Raw genomic sequence first — 18571 nt, 5'->3', positions numbered from 1 at the left:
CCACCGGCCCCACTGTAACCACCGGCCCCACTGTAACCACCGGCCCCACTGTAACCACCGGCCCCACAGTAACCACCGGCACCACTGTAACCACCGGCCCCACTGTAACCACCGGCTCCACTGTAACCACCGGCCCGACCACTGTAACCACCGGCCCCACTGTAACCACCGGCCCTACTGGCCCCACCACTGTAACCACCGGCCCCACCACTGTAACCACCGGCCCCACTGTAACCACCGGCCCCACCACAGTAACCACCGGCCCCACCACTGTAACCACCGGCCCCACCACTGTAACCACCGGCCCCACCACTGTAACCACCGGCCCCACTATAACCACTGGCCCCACTGTAACCACCACTGTAACCACCGGCCCCACCACTGTAACCACCGGCCCCACCACAGTAACCACCGGCCCCACTATAACCACCACTGTAACCACTGGCCCCACCACTGTAACCACCGGCCCCACCACTGTAACCACCGGCCCCACCACTGTAACCACCGGCCCCACCACTGTAACCACCGGCCCCACCACAGTAACCACCGGCCCTACTGTAACCACTGGCCCCACTATAACCACCACTGTAACCACTGGCCCCACTGTAACCACCACTGTAACCACTGGCCCCACTGTAACCACTGGCCCCACTGTAACCACTGGCCCCACAGTAACCACCGGCCCTACTGTAACCACTGGCCCCACTATAACCACCACTGTAACCACTGGCCCCACTGTAACCACCACTGTAACCACTGGCCCCACTGTAACCACTGGCCCCACAGTAACCACCGGCCCTACTGTAACCACTGGCCCCACTATAACCACCACTGTAACCACTGGCCCCACTGTAACCACCACTGTAACCACTGGCCCCACTGTAACCACTGGCCCCACTGTAACCACTGGCCCGGAGCATTCGTCCAAAAGATCTACTCTAATGATGAAGAAAATGAACACAAATGGTTCTATATTATTGTAATGACTGATTGAACCACAGCAGTATTGTTTTAGAGATGTTATATATTTAACTGCTATGCCTGCCATCTCTGCTCTGTGTCATTGTTCTTCATAGAAGAATTAAAATACAGACTCATAGATTTTAGGTTTGGGTGCTTGGCTACTAGCCTTCTTGTTTTGTATCAAAGAGTTTCTTGAAACCATGACAAAGCTACTAACCAGTGACTGTTAGGCATCTGTACAATGCAACCTGCCTTTTGCCATTGGTACCTGCTTCAGGCTCTCTACACTTCTTCCTATTTATAACGGATCGCATGAACATAGGCTCTAGATTACTTTTCAAATGTCTTCACTTGTAATGTCTTGTCTTTTATCTGGACCCTGAGTCTGTAATAAAGTTTTCATTCATTCATTCATTGTGTTGTCTCCTGGGCTCTGTAGTGCCCGGAGTCTGTCTTTTTATTTTCTTCCTCCCAACCCCCATCCCCTCAGGAAGCCTTTTGCCTCCTGTCAGGTCATCATTGAAAATAAGAATTTGTTCTTAATTGATTTTCCTGGCTAAATAAAGGTTCTACTACTATACTACATTTGTTGCAATAGTAATTTATGCACAAACGACATTACTACTTATACTACAACATTTGAACCATCAGTTCTTCCTCATTCTCCTCAATTGTTCATATTTGGTTCATATAAATAATTATATTGTGGTCATTGTTAAAAAAAAAATGCTGCTATTATCATTATTATTATTATTTGGCTTTCTGCCTTCCTGTCATCAGGAGTGAGACATGTAATGGCTATGTAATAGATTAGATTAGAACCTTCATTATCCTGCTGGGACATTTCCTGCACTCCTTCACTACAGACTTTCTCGGCCCTGCGCTCCGCAGCAAACAGCTGTTTGCTTTTCACCCAACAACGACAACCGCCTCACGAAACGCTATGTTGTAGCATTAAGAAATAATTTAATAAAATTGCTTGTCAAAATACCTTTACCACTGGACCATTTTTTTTTTTTTAAGCAATATTTTGAGTGTCCCGAGCGGGCAAGTGGGAAGTAGGTTATGCTGGCCCGGGGGGTCTGAACAGTGCTTCCGGGCCAGCGGGCCATTTATAATGTCGAGCCCCGCATTATTCTCTTGCACTATTTATATTCCGTTTCTTTTTGCACTATTTTGTTATGCAAGATAATTTGGAAATGTAATTATTAGGGATGCACGATATTGGTTTTTTGAAACCGATACCGATACCGATAACTTCCTGCTTCTCAAGACCGATACCGATACCGATAACCGATAAGAAAAATAAATTTACGGCACTAATTATTTTAACGCGATAAACGCATGTGTATTTTTTTTCCTCGGCCGCCCCGTAGTTTCAGAGCGCATCGAGTTTAAAATACCATCTACAAGCTGATGCTAACAGCCCCGCTCCTGCCGCCCGCTTGTGGCAGACCACACTTCCACGCTCACCGGCAGGCACCGACTGGCCATCTGGAGGACCGGGAGGGTGTGTGTATGTATGGCCCGAGCTAGCGAGAGAGAGACCTTACGTGCATTGTTGTTGTTAGCATCTGGTGCTAGCTAGCTGCGCTAACGGATATAAGGAGCTGTTTAAATGAAAACAGAGGAGCGACATTTCGCCACAACTGCGCCGAGCACTTGACTTTATGCCAGACAGTGGGACATTGTACGAAAAGTCAGCACACTCAGCACGGATAGTGCGCAACATGATTGCACCGTCCATGCAGCTCCCGTTCGAGCATATGCCTTGAGTTGCACATAGCTCCAACGCCCATACCACCGACGACATATTTGTTTACTGTCCTGGCTTCACGGCCGCACACCATTTACGTCACAGCCAGGCATGAGTTAGGGAGCGCTGGATTTGTGAAGAACTCCCCTCTTCCTAAACCACTAATACCACAGTACTGGCAAAACGGGAGGAGCCGAGTGAAAAACAAGCGCCCCTCATCCCAATCCACCCACACCGCAGTATTGTTTTCTTTTTTTTACCCAAAAAATATATTGTATATTATCGAGGCTATTAATACTGTTATCGGGTTTATCGGGATGACGTCATAATTCCTAATATCGGACCGATAATTATCGGGCCGATAATTATCGTGCACCACTAGTGGTTATACAAATAAAGATAATTCAAGTGGTGCTTCCTCCAGTCTGAGCACTGAAGACAAATCTCAAAAAAGTACCCAGAACATGAGAAAATATTTAAAAAGCACCAGTACAAACTGGAGCAATGCACAAAGTTATTAAATAAATAAATAAGCATTGCTTCCACTGTGTGATGCTGGTTAAAAACACAACTTATGTTATATACATATATAACATTTTATTTACAATTCAGCTTGCACATGCAAGCTGAATTGTAAATAAAATGACCCAAAGACACTTCAGGGTGGTGCTGTTGTATTAATGAGATATCTTTCATGCATGAACGTTAAATAAAGCTGTAGAAAAACTGAACCTTCATGGACTGTTTTTTGGGTTTTGGTCCTCGTTTCTTCGGCCCGAGGATCTCCCTCTCCCGTTCCCTGTAAAGAAACAGGTAAAAGACACAATGAGAGGTAATAAAACAGATGTGTGTAAGATGTAAGAAGTGCAGTCAGATTTTCCGTCACCTGACCAGTTTAGTTTGATGAGTCTTTTTAGTTCTCTCTGATTTAAACCGCAGTTCCTCTCAGTGAGCAGCACAAGGCTTTTCAAGTGTCTGTCTCTATAACATGAAAGACTTGCCGTGTTAATTTTGGGAGCTATTTTTGATTTAGTCTTTAGACGAAAATTATTAAAAAAGTTATTAGTTTTAGTCACATTTTAGTCCTTTTTATCCTTCATAGTTTTAGCCGATGAAAAATCATTACATTTTAGTCAACTTTTAGTCAAAACTAATTCAGTTAGACAAATACCGGAATCTGAAATTGGAATCAATGTGACAGCATCAAGTGTTGAAATTCGTAAAGCAACATTTCACTCTCTTAACACTTTACTTGTTTAATATATCTAGGGGTGGGTATCGCTAAGGTTTTTAACGGTACTACTACTCTTAAAAATCTGTGTGCACGCCGCTGCAGCATGTCTGTTAGGCCCCGCCCCCGCACACAGAGAGAGAGAGAGAGAGAGAGTTAGGCCCACCCCCACACACAGAGAGAGAGAGAGAGAGTTTAGGCCCACAATCACACAGTGAGAGAGAGTTAGGCCCCACCCCCACACAGAGAGAGAGAAAGAGAGAGTTAGGCCCCGCCCCCCACACAGAGAGAGAGAAAGAGAGAGTTAGGCCCCGCCCCCCACACAGAGAGAGAGAGAGAAAGAGAGAGTTAGGCCACACCCCCCACAGAGAGAGAGAGAAAGAGAGAGAGTTAGGCCCCGCCCCCCACACACAGAGAGAGAGTTAGGCCCCACCCCCCCACACAGAGAGAGAGAGAGAAAGAGAGAGTTAGGCCCCACCCCCCACAGAGAGAGAGAGAGAGAGAGAGAAGAGAGAGAGAGCAGATGGAGACCGGAGAGAGGAGAGAGAGGAGAGAGAGAGAGAGAGAGAGAGAAAGAGAGAGTTAGGCCCCACCCCCCACACAGAGAGAGAGTTAGGCCCCGCCCCCACACAGGGAGAGAGTTAGGCCCCGCCCCCCCCCCCACACAGAGAGAGAGTTAGGCCCCACCCGCCGCACACAGACGAGACACAAGGAGAGTCTTCTGGAGTGAAGAGAGCGGAAATACTGATATTGCAAGTTAGAAACGTAAGATGCATTTTGACGGACAAGACGGACACTTGGGGGAAATATGCTGAATTTTGAATCTCCGATAGTCCACCATTAACACCTTAGTCCCGTCTAGTCCCGTCTCCGAAAACAAAATATACATTTCGTCATAGTTTTTATTTTCAAGAATCTATTTTTAGCTCGTCATCGTCATGTCTTAATCATGTAAAAAAGGTCGTTGACGAACATTGTTCATCATAGTTTTCGTTGACGAAATGAACACTGAAGACTTGAGCTAAGATGGAGGTTTCACAATCAGGAAGAGGAAGAGGAATGTAAAGACACTCAAAGCATATTATGTAAACTGAAGACTAACGGCCCGTCCACACAGCGGCGTGCGTTGAAGCTTCCAACGCTTCTGCCCATTCACTTTGAATGGGGTGACGTCACTTTTAGCCGAACTGCATTTTGGGAAGCGACGTGGAGCGTTGCTGGCGTTGCTCGCCTCAAAAGTTGAGCAATGTTCAACTTTTGGCGCCTCGGCAGAAGCGTCAGCCAATGAAATCCCGTTTATGCAAATCTGCCAGTATAAGCGCTAGCCAATCAAACCGCGTGTATGCTGGGAGAGACTACGCAGGTCATTTCCTCATATTCAAAAAAATTGAGGTATTCATTATAGCGGTAGTGAATCACCCGGTGCTGTATGATCAGTCTCTGTTCATCTACCGGGATACAAACCGGAGGAGCGAGGCATGGAGGGAGGTGGCAGAGACAGTGGATGAAACTGGTAGGTTTTCGCCTGTTTGGGGATTTTATATCCAGTTTACTTCGTTTTAACATTGCTATTGCTTTGTATGTCGGGGGTGGGAGATTCATGTGATTGGTTGTTGGTCGCGTTGCTCGCAAAAAATCCCCAAGCCTCAGACACGTCCACCTCCAAGCGTCAACGCACGCTGCTGTGTGGACGCTCCGTTAGAACTGAAATGAATGAAGGAGCCAAAACCAAATAAGAAAACGTACTTCAGTGTCAAGCAAGTAAGACCTTCTTTGATACCACTTGGAATTAAATATAATAATAACTCTACACTTTATTAAGATCTGCAGGACTTTCATGCAGGAGAGGTTTGTCAGAAAAAAAGGATTCATTAAATACAACTTGTATTAGTATTTTTAAGAGCGTTGGAAGACTGTTATGTTGTATATATTGATTGTTGTGCTTTTATTGATGTCTTTAATGTGTGCTAGGGATGGGAATTTGAAAGCAAATGTATATTCGAATATTCGACCCCCAAATAAACTGTTAACCGAAATGTACATATCCTATAAAAAAAAATGTGGGAAATTTTTTTACAAAAATAAATAAAACAATAACATTTTGAAAATAAATGAATACATGTTCAAATAAGTTTAGAAACCAAGTCGAATTTGTCAAATGAATTGATTTGGTGATCACAGTTTGAACAGCTGACAGCTATAGGCCTACAGCTTTCATGCTTAAAACATAACTTGGTTTTTAAATGAAAGAGGGATCACACACGAACAACATAACGGGTTAGGGTAACGTAACCCGTGACAACAGAGATCAACCTGTAGCAGGCCTATGCACAGAATGCAGCTATTCAATACTCATTCTTCTTTAAGAATATGAGCATGTCTACTCAGGGGAGAGGCGGGTGCGGAGGCGATTCACAATCAGGCCAGCTGTAGAGAAGACCCTCTCAGCTGGGATGTGGGCCTAAGATGTGGTTTGAGTCTGCGTGGTCTGCGTGTAGGGAGGGGCAGCAGCCATATCATTAGCTCGAACTAGATCTGATGGATTTGGACATGAACGCGAGTGAAGTATAACCGGACGCGAGAGAGAGAGATCAGAAGCTCTGCCCGCTGTGAGGGACCGGAGAGCGGAGCAAAACACCTTTAGACCTAACACACTCAGCTATGGCACTGGCGTATACATTGAATGATTCCATTTGATCATATGTAATCAACTTAGGCACCTCTCCCAAAAAAAAAAGAAGATTCGATTAATCGATTAATCGTTCCCATCCCATACATATACATGTGTCTGTTGATTATGTATATACATATTTGTATACATATTTGTAATTTGTATTCCTCTGGATTGTGGGAAAGGGTATTTCGATCTCTCTGTCTCACACAAACTGAAAGATTTGATTTTGAGATTGAATTAAGGCAACTCATTCCTATTTAAGTCTTTGCTTTAGTAGTTTAATACTTTTTAGGATACACACGAACCGCTTAATGGCGATCCCTCACTCTGTGCAAGACTTCTTTTTTGCACACGATAAATAAACTCTTATTCAAACATAAAGCCGCTTTACTCACTTTCGCTCGAAGCCCAGTATCAGCCTGTCGTCCAGAATGTTCTCCTCTGGCTCCCAGGTGCTGTGCCTGAGGAGAACAAGGAGGAAGCAACATGAAGAAAACAACAGGAAGCATTTCAACAGAGAGCATTTCAAACATATTTTGAGTTTAGTGTGCAGGCATTAAAACATCAGAAAGAAACAAGTGAGGAGCAGCTCTTACTTCATCGCCCATCCTTTCCATTTCACGAGGTACTCAAGTCTCGCCTGCAAGAAAACACAGATGTTTACAGGATTAAAATGGAACATGACAACAAGAGACTCTACTTTAAAGAGTCCTCTCCTGCTGATGTTCAGGTGTATATCAGTGTGTAGTGTCTCTACTTTAAAGAGTCCTCTCCTGCTGATGTTCAGGTGTATATCAGTATGTAGTGTCTCTACTTTAAAGAGTCCTCTCCTGCTGATGTTCAGGTGTATATCAGTATGTAGTGTCTCTACTTTAAAGAGTCCTCTCCTAGCTGATGTTCAGGTGTATATCAGTATGTAATGTCTCTACTTTAAAGAGTCCTCTCCTGCTGATGTTCAGGTGTATATCAGTATGTAGTGTCTCTACTTTAAAGAGTCCTCTCCTGCTGATGTTCAGGTGTATATCAGTATGTAGTGTCTCTACTTTAAAGAGTCCTCTCCAGCTGATGTCCAGGTGTATATCAGTATGTAGTGTCTCTACTTTAAAGAGTCCTCTCCTGCTGATGTTCAGGTGTATATCAGTATGTAGTGTCTCTACTTTAAAGAGTCCTCTCCTGCTGATGTTCAGGTGTATATCAGTATGTAGTGTCTCTACTTTAAAAAGTCCTCTCCTGCTGATGTTCAGGTGTATATCAGTCTGTAGTGTCACTACTTTAAAGAGTCCTCTCCTGCTGATGTTCAGGTGTATATCAGTATGTAGTGTCTCTACTTTAAAGAGTCCTCCCCTGCTGATGTTCAGGTGTATATCAGTATGTAGTGTCTCTACTTTAAAGAGTCCTCTCCTGCTGATGTTCAGGTGTAAATCAGTATGTAGTGTCTCTACTTTAAAGAGTCCTCTCCTGCTGATGTTCAGGTGTATATCAGTATGTAGTGTCTCTACTTTAAAGAGTCCTCTCCTGCTGATGTGCAGGGTGTATATCAGTATGTAGTGTCTCTACTTTAAAGAGTCCTCTCCTGCTGATGTTCAGGTGTATATCAGTATGTAGTGTCTCTACTTTAAAGAGTCCTCTCCAGCTGATGTCCAGGTGTATATCAGTATGTAGTGTCTCTACTTTAAAGAGTCCTCTCCTGCTGATGTTCTGGTGTATATCAGTATGTAGTGTCTCTACTTTAAAGAGTCCTCTCCTGCTGATGTTCAGGTGTATATCAGTATGTAGTGTCTCTACTTTAAAAAGTCCTCTCCTGCTGATGTTCAGGTGTATATCAGTCTGTAGTGTCACTACTTTAAAGAGTCCTCTCCTGCTGATGTTCAGGTGTATATCAGTATGTAGTGTCTCTACTTTAAAGAGTCCTCCCCTGCTGATGTTCAGGTGTATATCAGTATGTAGTGTCTCTACTTTAAAGAGTCCTCTCCTGCTGATGTTCAGGTGTATATCAGTATGTAGTGTCTCTACTTTAAAGAGTCCTCTCCTGCTGATGTTCAGGTGTATATCAGTATGTAGTGTCTCTACTTTAAAGAGTCCTCTCCTGCTGATGTTCAGGTGTATATCAGTATGTAGTGTCTCTACTTTAAAGAGTCCTCTCCTGCTGATGTTCAGGTGTATATCAGTATGTAGTGTCTCTACTTTAAAGAGTCCTCTCCATACTGATGTTCAGGTGTATATCAGTATGTAGTGTCTCTACTTTAAAGAGTCCTCTCCTGCTGATGTTCATGGTGTATATCAGTATGTAGTGTCTCTACTTTAAAGAGTCCTCTCCTGCTGATGTTCAGGTGTATATCAGTATGTAGTGTCTCTACTTTAAAAGAGTCCTCTCCTGCTGATGTTCAGGTGTATATCAGTATGTAGTGTCATCTACTTTAAAGAGTCCTCTCCTGCTGATGTTCAGGTGTAATCAGTCTGTAGTGTCTCTACTTTAAAGAGTCCTCTCCTGCTGATGGTTCAGGTGGATATCAGTATGTCCTCTACTTTAAAGCGTCCTCATCCTGCTTGATGGTTCAGGTGTATAATCAGTATGTATGTGCTCTACTGTAAAGAGTCTCTCCTGCTGATGTTCAGGTGTAATATCAAGTATGTAGTGTCCTCTAACTTAAAAGAGTCCTCCTCCAGCTGATGTTCCAGGTGTTATATCACAGTTATGGGTAGTGTCTCTACTTTAAAAGAGTCCTCTCCTGCTGATGTTCTGGTGATATATCAGTATGTAGTGGTCTCTAGCTTTAAAGAGTCCTCTCCTGCTGATGTTCAGGTGTATATCAGGGTAATGTAGTGTCTCTACGTTAAAAAGTCCTCTCCTGGCTGATGTTCAAGGGGTATATCAGTCTGTAGTGTCACTACTTTAAAGAGTCCTCTCCTGCCTGATGTTCAGTGTATATCAGTGAATGTAGTGTCTCTACTACTTTAAAGAGTCCTCCCCTGCTGATGTTCAGGTGTATATCAGTATGTAGTGTCTCTACTTTAAAGAGTCCTCTCCTGCTGATGTTCAGGTGTATTCAGTATGTAGTGTCTCTACTTTAAAAGAGTCCTCTCCTGCTGATGTTCAGGTGTATATCAGTATGTAGTGTCTCTACTTTAAGAGTCCTCTCCTGCTGATGTGCAGGTGTATATCAGTATGTAGTGTCTCTACTTTAAAGAGTTCCTCTCCTGCTGATGTTCAGGTGTATATCAGTATGTAGTGTCTCTACTTTAAAGAGTCCTCTCCTGCTGATGTTCAGGTGTATATCAGTATGTAGTGTCTCTACTTTAAAAGAGTCCTCTCCTGCTGATGTTCAGGTGTATATCAGTATGTAGTGTCTCTACTTTAAAGAGTCCTCTCCTGCTGATGTTCAGGGTGTATATCAGTATTAGTAGTGTCTCTACTTTAAAGAGTCCTCTCCTGCTGATGTTCAGGTGTATATCAGTACTGTAGTGTCTCTACTTTAAAGAGTCCTCTCCTGCTGATGTTCAGGTGTATATCAGTATGGTAGTGTCTCTACTTTAAAGAGTCCTCTCCTGCTGATGTTCAGGTGTATATCAGTATGTAGTGTCTCTACTTTAAAGAGTCCTCTCCTGCTGATGTTCAGGTGTATATCAGTATGTAGTGTCTCTACTTTAAAAGAGTCCTCTCCTGCTGATGTTCAGGTGTATATCAGTATGTAGTGTCTCTACTTTAAAGAGTCCTCTCCTGCTGATGTTCAGGGTGTATATCATATGTAGTGTCTCTACTTTAAAGAGTCCTCTCCTGCTGATGTTCAGGTGTATATCAGTATGTAGTGTCTCTACTTTAAAGAGTCCTCTCCTGATGATGTTTCAGGTGTATATCAGTATGTAGTGTCTCTACTTTAAAGAGTCCTCTCCTGCTGATGTTCAGGTGTATATCCAGTATGTAGTGTCCTCTACTTTAAGAGTCCTCTCCTGCTGATGTTCAGAGTGTATATCAGTATGTAGTGTCTCTACTTTAAAGAGTCCTCTCCTGCTGATGTTCAGGTGTATATCAGTATGTAGTGTCTCTACTTTAAAGAGTCCTCTCCTGCTGATGTTCAGGTGTATATCAGTCTGTAGTGTCTCTACTTTAAAGAGTCCTCTCCTGCTGATGTTCAGGTGTATATCAGTATGTAGTGTCTCTACTTTAAAGAGTCCTCTCCTGCTGATGTTCAGGTGTATATCAGTATGTAGTGTCTCTACTTTAAAGAGTCCTCTCCTGCTGATGTTCAGGTGTATATCAGTATGTAGTGTCCTCTACTTTAAAGAGTCCTCTCCTGCTGATGTTCAGGTGTATATCAGTATGTAGTGTCCTCTACTTAAAGAGTCCTCTCCTGCTGATGTTCAGGTGTATATCAGTATGTAGTGTCTCTACTTTAAAGAGTCCTCTCCTGCTGATGTTCAGGTGTATATCAGTATGTAGTGTCTCTACTTTAAAGAGTCCTCTCCTGCTGATGTTCAGGTGTATATCAGTATGTAGTGTCTCTACTTTAAAGAGTCCTCTCCTGCTGATGTTCAGGTGTATATCAGTATGTAGTGTCTCTACTTTAAAGAGTCCTCTCCTGCTGATGTTCAGGTGTATATCAGTGTAGTGTCTCTACTTTAAAGAGTCCTCTCCTGCTGATGTTCAGGTGTATATCAGTCTGTAGTGTCTCTACTTTAAAGAGTCCTCTCCTGCTGATGTTCAGGTGTATATCAGTATGTAGTGTCTCTACTTTAAGAGTCCTCTCCTGCTGATGTTCAGGTGTATATCAGTGTAGTGTCTCTACTTTAAAGAGTCTCTCCTGCTGATGTTCAGGTGTATATCAGTATGTAGTGTCTCTACTTTAAAGAGTCCTCTCCTGCTGATGTTCTGGTGTATCAGTATGTAGTGTCTCTACTTTAAAGAGTCCTCTCCTGCTGATGTTCAGGTGTATATCAGTATGTAGTGTCTCTACTTTAAAGAGTCCTCTCCTGCTGATGTTCAGGTGTATATCAGATGTAGTGTCTCTACTTAAGGTCCATCTCCTGCTGAATGTTCAGGTGGATATCCAAGTCCTTGTAGTGTCACTACTTTAAGAGTCCTCTCCCTGGCTGATGTTCAGGTGTATATCAGTATGTAGTGTCTCTACTTTAAAGAGTCCTCCCCTGCTGATGTTCAGGTGTATATCAATGTGTAGTGTCTCTACTTTAAAGAGTCCTCTCCTGCTGATGTTCAGGTGTATATCAGTATGTAGTGTCTCTACTTTAAAGAGTCCTCTCCTGCTGATGTTCAGGTGTATATCAGTATGTAGTGTCTCTACTTTAAAGAGTCCTCTCCTGCTGATGTGCAGGTGTATATCAGTATGTAGTGTCTCTACTTTAAAGAGTCCTCTCCAGCTGATGTCCAGGTGTATATCAGTATGTAGTGTCTCTACTTTAAAGAGTCCTCCCCTGCTGATGTTCAGGTGTATATCAGTATGTAGTGTCTCTACTTTAAAGAGTCCTCTCCTGCTGATGTTCAGGTGTATATCAGTATGTAGTGTCTCTACTTTAAAAAGTCCTCTCCTGCTGATGTTCAGGTGTATATCAGTATGTAGTGTCCTCTACTTTAAAGAGTTCCTCTCCTGCTGATGTTCAGGTGTATATCAGTATGTAGTGTCTCTACTTTAAAGAGTCCTCTCCCTGCTGATGTTCCAGGTGTATATCAGTATGTAGTGTCTCTACTTTAAAGAGTCCTCTCCTGCTGATGTTCAGGTGTATATCAGTATGTAGTGTCTCTGCTTTAAAGAGTCCTCTCCTGCTGATGTTCAGGTGTATATCAGTATGTAGTGTCTCTACTTTAAAAGAGTCCCTCTCCTGCTGATGTTCAGGTGTATATCAGTATGTAGTGTTCTCTACTTTAAAGAGTCCTCTCCTGCTGATGTTCAGGGTGTATATCAGTATGTAGTGTCTCTACTTAAAGAGTCCTCTCCTGCTGATGTTCAGGTGTATATCAGTCTGTAGTGTCTCTACTTTAAAGAGTCCTCTCCCTGCTGATGTTCAGGTGTATATCAGTATGTAGTGTCTCTACTTTAAGAGTCCTCTCCTGCTGATGTTCAGGTGTATATCAGTCTGTAGTGTCTCTACTTTAAAGAGTCCTCTCCTGCTTGATGTTCAGGTGTAATCAGTATGTAGTGTCTCTACTTTAAAGAGTCCTCTCCTGCTGATGTTCAGGTGTATATCAGTCTGTAGTGTCTCTACTTTAAAGAGTCCTCTCCTGCTGATGTTCAGGTGTATATCAGTATGTAGTGTCTCTACTTTAAAGAGTCCTCTCCTGCTGATGTTCAGGTGTATATCAGTCTGTAGTTGTCTCTACTTTAAAGAGTCCTCTCCTGCTGATGTTCAGGTGTATATCAGTATGTAGTGTCTATACTTTAAAGAGTCCTCTCCTGCTGATGTTCAGGTGTATATCAGTATGTAGTGTCTCTACTTTAAAGAGTCCTCTCCTGCTGATGTTCAGGTGTATATCAGTATGTAGTGTCTCTACTTTAAAGAGTCCTCTCCTGCTGATGTTCAGGTGTATATCAGTCTGTAGTGTCTCTACTTTAAAGAGTCCTCCTCCTGCTGATGTTCAGGTGTATATCAGTATGTAGTGTCTCCACTTTAAAGAGTCCTCTCCTGCTGATGTTCAGGTGTATATCAGTATGTAGTGTCTCTACTTTAAAGAGTCCTCTCCTGCTGATGTTCAGGTGTATATCAGTATGTAGTGTCTCTACTTTAAAGAGTCCTCTCCTGCTGATGGTCAGGTGTATATCAGTATGTAGTGTCTCTACTTTAAAGAGTCCTCTCCTGCTGATGTTCAGGTGTATATCAGTATGTAGTGTCTCTACTTTAAAGAGTCCTCTCCTGCTGATGTTCAGGTGTATATCAGTATGTAGTGTCTCTACTTTAAAGAGTCCTCTCCTGTTGATGTTCAGGTGTATATCAGTATGTAGTGTCTCTACTTTAAAGAGTCCTCTCCTGCTGGTGTTCAGGTGTATATCAGTATGTAGTGTCTCTACTTTAAAGAGTCCTCTCCTGCTGATGTTCAGGTGTATATCAGTATGTAGTGTCTCTACTTTAAAGAGTCCTCTCCTGCTGGTGTTCAGGTGTATATCAGCATGTAGTGTCTCTACTTTAAAGAGTCCTCTCCTGCTGATGTTCAGGTGTATATCAGTATGTAGTGTCTCTACTTTAAAGAGTCCTCTCCTGTTGATGTTCAGGTGTATATCAGTATGTAGTGTCTCTACTTTAAAGAGTCCTCTCCTGCTGGTGTTCAGGTGTATATCAGTATGTAGTGTCTCTACTTTAAAGAGTCCTCTCCTGCTGATGTTCAGGTGTATATCAGTATGTAGTGTCTCTACTTTAAAGAGTCCTCTCCTGCTGGTGTTCAGGTGTATATCAGCATGTAGTGTCTCTACTTTAAAGAGTCCTCTCCTGCTGATGTTCAGGTGTATATCAGCATGTAGTGTCTCTACTTTAAAGAGTCCTCTCCTGCTGATGTTCAGGTGTATATCTGTATGTAGTGTCTCTACTTTAAAGAGTCCTCTCCTGCTGATGTTCAGGTGTATATCAGTATGTAGTGTCACATACTGTATGTGCTGCAGCACCTCTTTTCACCCTCTGTCTGAAACCAGAGCCCAGAGCTGCTCTGATTGGTTAGCTGGCCGGCTCTGTTGTGATTGGTCAAGCAGCTTAGAGATGTCACGTCCCTTTAGCCTATCACGTTCAATTTGTTGGAGCGCTAGCCAATAGGAGTGCGAGTTTGACATAGTGATGTCACTATGTTAGGAGTAAACAAAGGAACGTAACTTGAATATATTTGTCAGTTCATGTACATTTCTCCTCCCATTCTCCTTAAAGTCGATCAAGGTTACGCTGATCAGCTGCTTGATTGATAAATAATATGCTGTGCATTCAGGGTACTTTCAGAAATATAAATTACATGTATTCTGTTCATTTGACTTTACCACCATTGGATTGTGTTTTAGGAATATGTGTGTTTGTGAACGTAAAGATGCACTGAAGGTTATTAGACGCACAACTGATGTTACTATAATTACAGCACAATACTAAGAAAACACCTCATTGTATACACATTCATCTACATTTTTAAAACTGTTTAAGATACGAAGGGACCCTGATGAATCCCAGAAACATGTGAGCGACTGAATCGATCACAGATAATGTCAGATGTCCTCCATTGCAGCGAGTGTGTGAACCTCAGAGATGTTATTCCTGCTTTTATGCTGGATAACAAAAGGAGGGGTTCATCTGAAGGTCCAGCAGGAAGCCCAGGAGGCCTGCTGGTTAACTACCGGACTCTTAAAGTGGAACACGCCATGATTTATAGGCTCTTTCTTTCCCAGAATGCAAACCATGCAGCGTGCAGTTCTCAAATCGAGGCAGGAGGCTTTCCTAGCGGCTGCCTTTTGTTCCGCCTCAGCATTAAACCTGTATATCACACCTGTCTTCTTCTATTGTTGTTCTGTTCCCTTGCCTCTTTAATGACTGTTTTAATTATATGTAATTGTCCTTTTCCAATGGGCTTCTTTGCACTTTAAGGTTGTTGAAGTTGTAAACCACTTGGAGTTGCCATGCCATACTAAACTGTTAAAACACATGCAGTTTTTCCAGAAATGCGGGGAATAAAAACTGCATGTGTTTTAACAGTTAAGTAGTTAAACACCTCGAGTCTTCTGCAAAACACCTCTTTGAAATCAATGCTGAAAGTCCGTTACCAACGTCTTATCATAGTAGCTTTGTGTGTTATACCTGTCTTACCATCTTGTTTTTACTTATATTTCCATGGCTCTTTAATGACTGTTTTAATTGTATGTACTGTAGGTTTCTTTGCACTTTGTCGTGATGTTCTTGAAGTTGTAAACCACTTTAAATTGCCTTGTTTTTTAAATACGAGATATATAAATAAACGTGCATTGCCACATCATACTAAACAGTAAAGTCTTACCACAGCAACTTTGAAGGTTTTATTCATCTTTAGCTTGTCATGCTGGCATTAATGGAATGCTACAAGATTATATACATTTCCATTCATGGCCCCTGTATCCTGCATCCCTATATGCGACTGAAATGTATTTATTAAACATTTGAAAGGAAGTTAGGCATCGTATGTTTGGTGGTAAATATATATAAAGTGCATCAAACTGTGGAACCTGTTGACGATATGTTTTGATATATTCATTTAAATATGAGTTTGCTTTTGTTATGTTCAAATGTCTTTTAGTAGCAGGTCGGTCTAACTCAAGGACCGTGCATACAAATACATTCATCTCAGAAAAGAGAAGAGATTATAGCTAACAACTCATTTCCATCTGCAGTCCTCAGGCAGGTATAACAATCAATACAACCTACAAACATTGCAAACTCTCTATCACACAAACAATTATGAAACGGATTAAAGTTCAGGTCTTTAAAATTAAAATATAAAATGTACAATACATTTCAATTGAAAAACTCAGATTACAGTGTGATTAATGTTGCAATATCCAATGTTTGCACCATGAGCGAAAGACTGAAAGTCAGTGCAGGTGTTATTAAGTTGTATTAGGTCTATTATTGTGTATTTGCATTGTTATTGTTTAGATTTTATAGTGTGCATTCTCTATAATATATATTGTTCTACTGTTGATATAACTGTTTTGGATACTGAGGTAATAAAGTGCCTTAAACTGTGGTACTAATAACTATTGTAGATAATGCGGATATTTTTGATATATATACTTTTAAATATGAGCTGCAGCCTTCATATATCTTCTTATATTACATGTTAGTGAGCTATGTATTACACAGTTCAACATTACTTAATAAATAAACCTGTTTCTGACTGTGATAGCCTAGCCTGGTTAGCTTATGTTAGCTCCTGTTAGCATAGTGAAGGCATTCATCCAGGCCTCCGCAGCAAGGAGACGACCCTGTGGCCGGTTAGCAGAGCCTATTGCCGGGTAACAGATCAATCATCTACCGGAGAAAGACCCACAAGAGGCGGCGGAGGCTCACCTGTCGGATGCGGCGTTTCAGGATTGCTTCGGCGGCGAAAACTCGATCTCCCTTCGCCGAGAGCTCCATGTTCTCTGAGCCCGGAGAGAAGTGCTCTGATACCCGGGGAACCGTGTGTCTGTGTACCGCTGCACACACACACACGTACACGCACACGTACACGCACATGCACACGTACGTACACGGACACACACTCTCACAACACACGCACACACACACACACACACGCATTAAAAACTACTCTGTTTTTCTCCAGGTTCGTAGACTCTTACTGAAAACTGTCTTTATTATCATTTTGAAAAAAGGTAGTCAGAATCTATTGATTGATTGATTGAAAAGTGTATTAACAGCTTGTATATTGGGTACAGTACAGTACAGCTCAAAACATACAATTGTTAAGGGGATGCAGACCAGAGAAAGACTTTCGTCTTGTTTACATCAGGGTCCCCCATTTCCAATTCATCATATCATTTAAGACATATAAGACATATTTGACATACAGATGGCTTATTTACAATTTACATACAGGTGGTTTTTTACATACAGATTGCTTATTTACAATTTTCATTTTAGATTTCGTTCTAATACATCCTAACCGGACATTTAAGACATACTAAGTCTACAGATATACAGTTAGTAACAGAGTCTAAAATGCGAGTATATACATAGATGAGGGGGGAAGCTGTCCATTGTACAACAGGTTGAGATTTGTACCATTACCGGGGCCAGTTTTGCAATGCTCTCCCCCGAAGGTGCTCTTTCAGAGAGGTTTTGAAGGTAAGTATAGTTTTACTTTCCTTTACAGTTGTGGGAAGAGCGTTCCACCTTGATGTGGCATCATTGCGAAACGTGTATTCCCCCTTTTTTGTGCCAAATCTGGGTTTCACATGATTTGTGGAGCTCCCTCTGGTGTTATGATCATGGTATTCCTTGACCTTTGGGAAGAATGTTGACATGTACATGGGTACCATAGAGGTGTAGTGGATCTTGTAGACCAGGCCCATTGCAAGTAGCTGTACTCTGTCGTCTACTCTAAGCCATCCTAGGTTGTCAAAGTGGGCAGAGGTGAGGTGGGTTCTAGATGAAAGGTCAAGCAGTAGTCTGACCAAGGGCGCCGGAAGTGGGGGGGCCAGGGGGCCATTGGCCCCCCCACTTTTCAGCCCTGCCCCACATTTTCGCAGCAGCAGAATTTTTTTTTCTTTTTTCCAGTCTTTATTTCGAACATATTAAAAAATAACAAATAAAAAATAACAAATGTGAAAAACAGAGTACCGTATTGTTATAATACAGTATTTATCCACATTCATGGTAATATTTGTATATTCAACAAAAAAAACAAAAAAAGTCTTCATATTAATAATAATAATAAATCATATGTGTCCGAAAGGGAGCAGGAGGAAGCAAATGCTTATTAATTCCCACCCCTTACTTGATCAATGATTGTCCTTTAAATCATTATGCAAGTTATTCTACTTAGATTTACATTTATATATACATATACAATAATTTCTCATCTTCAATCACCTTTCTTCATTCTCATATTTTTCCAAAAAAGTGTTTCTGTACATCCTTTTAAACTGAATTATGCGTGTGCTTTGTTTTAACTCCTGCTCCAAACCATTCCATAAAATCACCCCACAGATTGTTATGCTCATACTTCTCAGAGTTGTTCTGACCTTGAGTTGTTTGAAATGTAGATTTCCTCTCAAATTATACCCACCCTCTCTGTCTATGAACAATGTTTTTAATTTCCTAGGAAGTAGATGCTCTGTACATGATTTTTGCCGTTTTAAATGTAACCAGATCAATGAACTTCAATATGTGTGACTTCAAAAATAATACATTAGTGTGTTCAAGATATCCAACATTATTGATTACTCTTATAGCCCTTTTCTGTATTGTGCATAACGGCTGTAGGTTGGTTTTTTACGTG

General features: G+C 41.9%; 1 protein-coding gene across 2 annotated transcripts in view; it reads right to left on the bottom strand.

Annotated features, from left to right (window-relative positions):
• Positions 1-16813, bottom strand: part of cbx6a (chromobox homolog 6a) — a 29635-nt gene extending 12822 nt beyond the window's left edge. For both annotated transcript variants that reach the window (XM_034197348.1, XM_034197347.1), the window contains exons 1-4: positions 16639-16813; positions 7221-7264; positions 7020-7085; positions 3452-3518 (exon numbers count right to left, since the gene is read on the bottom strand). In XM_034197348.1, the coding sequence (XP_034053239.1) occupies positions 3452-3518; positions 7020-7085; positions 7221-7264; positions 16639-16806 (345 nt within the window). In that variant the 5' untranslated portion in view covers positions 16807-16813. The remainder of the gene's footprint in view (positions 1-3451; positions 3519-7019; positions 7086-7220; positions 7265-16638) is intronic.
• Positions 16814-18571: the final 1758 nt, after the last annotated feature.

The sequence above is a fragment of the Gymnodraco acuticeps genome, unplaced genomic scaffold (assembly GCF_902827175.1).
Source record: "Gymnodraco acuticeps unplaced genomic scaffold, fGymAcu1.1, whole genome shotgun sequence".
Classification (NCBI taxonomy): Eukaryota; Metazoa; Chordata; class Actinopteri; order Perciformes; family Bathydraconidae; genus Gymnodraco; species Gymnodraco acuticeps.
Note: the sequence above shows the minus strand (reverse complement) of the source record. Positions and strands in the feature narration are given on the sequence as shown.